General features: G+C 39.9%; 1 protein-coding gene across 1 annotated transcript; it reads right to left on the minus strand.

Moving 5' to 3' along the window:
• Positions 1 to 7,623: 7,623 nt before the first annotated feature.
• LOC142150452 (olfactory receptor 5A2-like) lies at positions 7,624 to 8,427 on the minus strand. Its single transcript, XM_075205645.1, has one exon. It carries the CDS (start codon positions 8,425 to 8,427, stop codon positions 7,624 to 7,626), a length of 804 nt encoding a protein of 267 aa, XP_075061746.1.
• Positions 8,428 to 8,745: the final 318 nt, after the last annotated feature.

Below are 8,745 nucleotides of genomic sequence, written 5' to 3' on the forward strand. Positions count from 1 at the left end.
AATCAACTCTTCTGCAAATTAGAGAAGTGTATCTTTGAGGTGGAACAAATCTCTTTCCTTGGGTACATTGTTTCCGGAGCAGGATTAAGCATGGACCCACTAAAGGTGTCTGCCATCACCAACTGGCCTCTTCCCCAGGGCACCAAGGCCATCCAAAGGTTTATTGGATTCGCCAATTATTACAGACAATTTGTTAAAGGGTTCTCCTCTATTATTGCACCTATAACGGCGTTGACACGAAAATCAGCCAACCCCAGGAATTGGTCTCCAGAAACTCTAAAGGCATTCAATCTCCTGAAACAGGCCTTTTCATCCGCTCCAGCCCTTTCTCAACCGGATCAATCTGAACCCTTTTTTCTAGAAGTTGACGCCTCTGCTATAGGTGTTGGGGCGGTACTCTTCCAAAAATCCAAAAACGGTTCTCATTTACCTTGCGGGTTCTTTTCCAAAAAATGTTTATCCCACGAGAAGAATTACGGAATTGGTGACAAAGAGTTACTAGCAATCAAGGCTGCCCTAGAGGAGTGGCGACACTTACTTGAAGGTTCACGTCATCCAGTAACGGTTCTTACCGATCATAAAAACCTGCTTTATATCAGCGAGGCTCGATGCCTCAATCCATGCCAAGCTCGATGGGCATCGTTCTTCGCACGCTTTAATATCATCCTGACCTACCACCCAGGATCCAAGAACATTCGAGCTGATGCTCTATCTCGATCTTTTGACAACAGGGATCTCTGTACTTCCCCAGAACCCCTACCCATTCTAAATCCTACCAGGGTTATCACCCTTACCAAAACCACGGCCAAGACACCCCCAAGGGGCTGTTCCTTTTTAGAGCCTAACTTACGAATTAAAGCCCTCCGATGGGCGCATTCCTCTAAATTGGCAGGACACGCTGGTGTTAAGAAAACTCTTGAATTTCTTCGTCGGAGATATTGGTGGCCGACACTTCATTCAGATGTGCGAAGTTTTGTGGCTTCTTGTGATACATGTGCCCATTGTAAGAACCCCAGAATGGCCCCTTCTGGGCTCCTTCAACCACTTCCCATTCCAGATTTCCCTTGGCAAAGCATATCCATGGATTTCATCACAGATCTTCCCCCCAGCAATGGATGCACCACTATTTGGGTTGTTGTGGACAGATTTTCTAAATACTTGGGTCTAACCTCAAGTTTTCATCAGGTTATCATCCGCAAACCAATGGTCAAACGGAGCGGGTTAACCGAGATCTCGAAGTCTTCTTACGATGCTTTTCTTCAGATAACCAAGCAGAATGGGCTAATCTCTTACCCTGGGCGGAGTTTTCTCACAATATTCATCATCACGAGTCTACTGGTGCCTCTCCATTTTTTATTGTTTATGGTTCCCAACCCAACCTCCCAGATTTTTCCAGCCAAGGTTCCTCGTCAGTTCCCGCAGTGGAGGATGTCATGCGGAACTTTTCTCAGATTTGGTATAACACGAAAGCTAGTCTCCAAGAGACTTCCCAACGCTATAAACAAGCAGCAGACCGCCATCGGAGACTGGTCCCTCTTTTACAGGTTCACGACAAAGTATGGTTATCCACACGTAACCTTAAGTTGAGAGTACCTTCTCAAAAACTGGCTCCCCATTATATTGGCCCCTTTTCCATAACACATGTGATCAATGCAGTAACCTACAGACTCCGGTTACCTCCTTCCCTGAAGATCCACAATGTCTTTCATGTCTCTCTTCTCAAACCACTTGTACTCAATAAATTTCATCAGTCGCCTCATCGTTCAGCTCCTGTACGTACTACGGAAGGTGAAGAATTTGAAGTTAGTCATATCCTGGATTTCCGTATCCTCCATGGACGACACCAATTCTTAGTACATTGGAAAGGCTTTGGGCCAGAAGAGAGATCCTGGGTGCAAAAAGAAGATCTCCATGCCCCACGGTTATTGAAACAGTTCCTCGAACAAAGATCTATCCAACAAAGTAGGGGAGGAGGTACTGTCAGACGCCGTCTCCGTGCTATGCCTGCCGCACAGAGATGGACGTCTGCTTCTGTGACAGAGCGCTCGGTTGCCAAGCAACCGAGCGTACTTCCGGGTCAGCGGTCACGCGTTCCGTTGCTAGGCAACGGAACGCTTCCTAGTAACTCCGGTGGTGGTGTTTAGCGTCACCACCGCCAATGATTGGACTGCACCTGTATAAAAGCCTCACTCTGGCACATGGAGAGCGCCAGAGTATTAGGTCTCATCCTAGCTCCAGCGTTCCTGTGTACCGTTTCCAGCGCTTCCTGTGTATTACCCGGCTTGTTACTTACTATTCCTGTTCTGTGCTCCCTGAGAACTTGACCTCGGCTTGATATTTGATTCTCCCTCCTGTGCTTCTGACCTTGACCCGGCTACCCTGACTACGGCTTTGAACTTTCCCTTGGACATCTCCTGAATTCACGGTTTGGACCCGGCCTGTACGACACCGCTTTCATCTACTGCTTCACTGATTACTCCCAGGACCACGACCTGCGTGTCTCCGCAGCTAAGACCACACTTCTTTGCGGGGGTCCCTGGTGAAAACCAGGAACACGTTAGACTCCGCACCTCTTGGGTGAGTAGTGCAAAAATCATTAAGCAAATACCCTAAATCTGTGACACACAAGCAGTAATTAAATGTTTATAATTTTATTTAAACTGAACATTGTGGACAGTGCAACATTTTAAAACAGAGGTATGCATGATATACTAAAAAGTGGATGAATTACTGATTGAATAAAATCATTGCGACATCATAAAACCTTATATCAGTCTAAATTCACGAGCTATCACTATCAGCAGCAATAATCATAGCTAAACCATTGTCTTCTGATTCTTCATTTTCATCCTCTTCATAAACTTATAACACTGAATTTTTACCCAGGTTGAGAAAATAGTGTCTACTCTTTCACAAATTAATATATTTCTTTATATGCTGTAGGCATTTCCAGATGTAGACCAGATGTAAACTGGTTCTTCCACATGTTACAGTAGATGGAGGAATCTGACAAAGGCAATAAGCAGTAGGCATCAGAGGTTGCATCATGCAAAAGCCGTGGCACCATATCACCGGTGGCTGTGTGGAGCCCTCGCCTTGGACCCAAAGTATTTCCAGCAGCATGAATTGATTTCCAACAATTATTTTCCTTTTCTTGTAAGCCAGGATGCACTTTGATTCTCATCACCTGATTGTATCTGGGCCAGGTAAGTACACTGGCTGAAGAAAATGGCGTAAAATTGTTCAGTTAATTCAGCAGCAAAATCCAGAAGACCTCCTCAAGTATTATTTATTATGGCCTATTTGTATAATACAATATTATTCACATTTTATAGAGGCTAGTATTTCAATCACTGGAGAATGAGGATTACTCAAAGACCAGGGGGTAAATGTATCAAGTTGAGAGTTTTCCAGCGGGTTTGAAAAACAATCAGATTCTAGCTATCATTTATTTAGTACATTCTACAAATTTACAGCTAGAATCTGATTGGTTGCTATAGTCAACATCTCTTCTTTTCAAAGCTCTCAGCTTGATATATTTACCCCCAGGTCTTGTCTTTGAGAAAGTTTGACCGAGTCAAACAAAATGCGCCATAGATGGAGTTATTGGTACCTGTGAGGAAACTACCCTTAGCTGGGATGGTGGTTACCCTCCTTGGGATTCAACTCACTCGGGTAGACCAGAATATATCCAAAATATGGCTTTATTATGACAGCACAACACCATGAGTTGTTCACAATGTACAGGGTAAATTATTGCAGTATTATTCAGAATCTTATGCTCCTGCAGTAATACTACTAACATTTAACAATAATTGATGGTAACAGAGCTGGCGCTCACAGTTCTAAAAAGATAAAGGACTAAGATGTATACGTCCTTTTCCCGCTTGGTTTATGTCCTCCACATGTTTCAAACGTTAATCCCAAAAGGATGAATAAAAGTTTTCTGTCATCTCCTCTCCATAAGTGTGATCATATATATAAAGAAAAGAAAAAGAAGCATTTCATAGCGTAACATGTATCATATGATTCTGCTCTAAATTATGGGGTATCCCAGGAATCCTGTGAGGGTGAATAATAATCTGTACACACCACGTGATAGAGATTTTTTACTCCCCTATGGGGTGTGCACTTACAAGATTCCACCTTTAAGCCACACAAATCATGATGATGATTCATCCTTTTGTGATTAACATTTGGAACATGTGGAGGACATAAACCAAGCGGGAAAAGGACGTATACATCTTAGTCCTTTATCTTTTTAGAACTGTGAGCGCCAGCTCTGTTACCATCAATTATTGTTATATGTTATTTATTGCACACTGTTTGTGGATTGTGTGTGGGCATAGGGAGGGCTGCTTACGGTTAGCCTGCGCAGATATACCAATCACCATTTTGTATCACTACTAACATTTAGCTAGACAGTTTCTATGTCGCCCAGCCTAGGATTCTGGTTCACACAGACTCTGTCCTGGTAGGGTTTCCTCAGGCAGGACTCTATAATGCCTGGCCCAGAGTCCTTTGTGCTGATGACTTGTACACCAGGGTCCCCCAAGCTAGAATTAATCTATTGCCATTCTGCTCTCCTTATATTCCTGGCTGTCTACATAGGGAGTAGGGTCAAGTCCCAATCCTCCCCCTTTCAACAGGGGTCTATCAGTAGACACTTTAACTGTTAGACATACCATTACCTTTATTATCACTCAGACATCATTCTGATTACAACCCAGATCTAAGCCATATCTCATAACAATGGACATTTGAGACAAATGGAAAGTACCATAGTTTACTCAACTTTTCATTCTGTGTGGAAGTGAAATAATTGGATAAATATTTGGATGAAGTCGGCTAAATTAATTAATATTGGTTTACCGTGCGATTGCGATCAGCACGCCACGTGTAATGATGCAAATGCACGGATTAATAACACGCACATTTACACTTAAATAGTACACATTTATTAAGGTTCCAATCTACATTCATTTATTAGTAAATGTATTAGAGATTATTTATATTTAGATAATAGTACAGTTAGGGTAACTATGGTTCAGTTCCACAAAAATGAGTGGAGTTTGGTCTCATATTAATTTATATTTTACTAGCTGAAATCCGGTTTCAGTAGGCTAACGATCGCATATTGCGATTGCAAGTTATGGATGGTATGAGATTAATACTCAAAAGCACTCTGTTTATTGGTCCGTGTAAACTGTTTTTTCGGCAGGATGACATGTAGGCAACAGTTGGAGTAAGTTGCCCCCACCTTTGGAGAGAGACCAAATGAACTGACCTATGACCAGTAGTCTACTGGAACATCATTAACCCTGGACCAATGAAGTAGTGTTATCTGTGTATATTCGTGACATCATCACTGTTTATGTTAACTCAAATACTGGCTCCCTGGGCCAGTATTAAATCTCTCTTCCTGACTGCAGATTACAAGACTGAATAAGGACCTTGGCCCAGGAAAAGCGCTTGCGTAATATAATGTAATGTATTGGCTTATACTTTCCTGTGTTATGTTATACCTTTAATCATCATGGTTTGCTGTTATCCTGCTATCAATTGCTACTAAATCTCTTTGTCCGTTGGCACCACAATATTTGCATTGGACAATATTTATTGGTAGCGACAAGATGAACATTACACCTGTCATAGAATTTGGCTTTTGCTGTCCTGCTAATTTCACATAATGTGGCACAGTCTTTATATTTTCAATACATACAATATTGCAGGTAGTAGCAAGGGCAAAATATACCTAATAACAAGAAATAAAAATACACATAATACACATACTTAGACTGTGCCAAGGATTAAAAAGTACAATAAACTGTGAAAAACGGGTGATGAATAATAAGCTGGACCCCGTTTCGTCACAGTTTCGGATCTTCATTTATTTTTTTGACAAACTATTAATTGTCCTGTCCAAATTTCTTTCTTTATTGTGGCCACCAAGTAGTTCATTATACCCTCCAAACTCTTCTGTGGGACTGCTACTGTGAAGGATTTTGACATCTACGGCAGAGGAGTATGATGAATCTACATGATAGCTCCAGTTGGCTGCTGTCACAGAGCACCCGAACGGAGCACTCAGCGTTGGAATTGAGATGCTACTAATACCATCAATATTGAATTGTTTAGGAGGGATATACCGCTCTATTGGACTGTATGTACATCACTATTTGTTTCTAATGGGCGTGTTTCAAATATCAGCTTATACTGCTATGAGACCGGTCAAAAACTTGATATAAGTGTTGCTTACTAATTGATTACAAGTGTTGCCGAATACTGCATTTTAGTTTCGTTTTAATTAATCAATTTTTTTGCTGTGAGCTGCTGGCTGACGTCATTTGAATCCTGCCATTGTATATTGCTATATTTTTTATTTTTAAAACTTTTCTTTCCATTACAATACATCTCAGCTCTGTTTTCTTTGTATATTTTCTATGCATAGCTTTAAAACAATTTGCCACATTCCCCCAGCTCTCCAAACTTAAGAAACTCAATCGAAGATCATTTTTAATCATGATCCCTTTCTGAACTCTCTTTAATGCAGTCTCAATAGTGGGATCACTGGCAAAGATACTCTTCAATGGATAAATACACCAAAGTGAGCCTCAGCCCCTGGTCTGGATGGTTTCATTGCTATTTACTATAAAAATATATAAGAATATTTTTTGGCAGAACTTCTCAACTCTGTCAAGAAAGAATGTTCCTGCTACCATGCAATCAAGAATATTAGTAATGGGCAAAAACATGGCTCTTTGTACTAGTTACAGACCAATCTCACTCCTGACTGTCGATTTCAAACTAATTGCTAAAATTCTGGAGACCTGACTGGTCAGCATAATTACCTCCTGTTGATGGACTTCAAGACCTGAGTTTAGAAACGCAGATACAGTGATATATTAATTAGTTTCTAGAGCAACTGGGCTTCATCCTGTGGTCATCATCTTCCACTTCTTGTACACGTACATAGAACAGAGTGAATCATAAAAAAAATCCATGTAAAACTCATGTGTCTAACTCATAAATCTGCAAACAAAAATATGTTTGTCTGCAGGTAAAATGTCTTTCTTATGAAAAGTGCCAGTCAATCTAGGTGTCCCTAAAACTGAAACCATATTTATTTCTCTGTGACTAGACTTATGTGACTGGGCAAAATAATAGGCATTTGCAAGGATTGTTTTATTTCTTTAATTTTTACAATTAGTTTTTCTTAATATATACCTAGTTGATTTGATTATTAATTTCACAGTTTGTTTACTAAAGTTACTTTACTTTTAGTTTTCATTAATTTTTACTATGTTATTACAGTTTTTGATCAAAGCAAGAATGCGAAGAGGGTTGGATAATATTACTTTGGTCTTTGTCAATAAGCACGAAAATATTTTATTAGGAGGGAAAAGCAAAAAACAGGGCAGACAGCTGCAGCATTGTGCTGACGCACACACAGTAGTATTTATGTTAAAGCAACACCTGCCATTGCAGTTACTCATCCATATCTCATAAAAATGTGTATTCTTAACAAAGCACATATAATTAAATGTGAGACGATCCTGTGCATTTTTTTCAAACATTGTTGGCATGATTCACATTAATTATATTATGTGCATGGATTTGTTATTAAATGACACTAATTGAATTATATTTCAATTTTTCAAAAGCTTTCTTGAAGTCTTTATTCCTCAGGCTGTATATGAATGGGTTAAACAATGGTGTCACCACAGTGTACAGCAGTGATAATACCTTGCTGGTAGCTAATAATTGTCCTTTGGTTGGAACCATATATACAGAAAAGAGAGTCCCAAAAAATATAGATACAACAGTCAGGTGAGAGCTGCAGGTGGAGAAGGCTTTCTGTCTCCCACTGATTGATCTAATGTTAAGGATGGTGGTGATGATATACACATAAGAAACAATGATCATTGTGAATGGACATATGACAACAATAGTACCAAATAATGCTGTCTGGATTTGTATAAATGAAGTATCTGAACAAGAAAGCCCTAGAATAGGAGTAAAATCACAGAAGAAATGGTCAATAACATTTGGACCGCAGAAATCTAATTTGTATGTAGCTATTGTATCCATCAACATCATTAAGGAACTCAAGAAAGAAGATCCAATGACAGATTTCACACAAAATGTTTTGGTGATTATAGAGCTATATCTCAGTGGGTTACAGATAGCCACATATCGGTCATAAGACATCACTGCTAGCATGAGACACTCTGATGTCTCTGAGTAAGCAAACACATAAAACTGTGATATACAGGCAGTAAGAGACATGGTCCCACCGTCATGTAGTATAATGTTAAGTAAGTTAGGTAGAATGTCTGTGGTCATCAGAACGTCCAGTAAAGACACTTGTGTGATGAAGAAATACATTGGAGAATGAAGATTTTTGCTCATTGAAACTAAAGTCATGATAATAATATTACCACACATGGTGACACAGTAAAGGATGAGCAGAAACAGAAATAAGAGACTATTGAAGTTGGGATGAATTTGAAATCCCAGAAGAAAGATGTAAGAGACATTGTTCTCATGCATTACAAATCCTGAAGAAAAAGGATTAGCTATTACACATAGTGATAACTCGCCATATCACACAACTATTATTTTTACCTTTATGTGCTCAGTCTGTATTTGGTGGGTATATGTGGTTCCCCAAACCTTGCACCTCTTTTCAGGATTGTGGGTTTTTCTTCGTATCCTATCTCAAATGTCACTGCTTTATATCGA

The sequence above is a fragment of the Mixophyes fleayi genome, chromosome 4 (genome assembly GCF_038048845.1).
Source record: "Mixophyes fleayi isolate aMixFle1 chromosome 4, aMixFle1.hap1, whole genome shotgun sequence".
Taxonomy (NCBI): Eukaryota; Metazoa; Chordata; class Amphibia; order Anura; family Limnodynastidae; genus Mixophyes; species Mixophyes fleayi.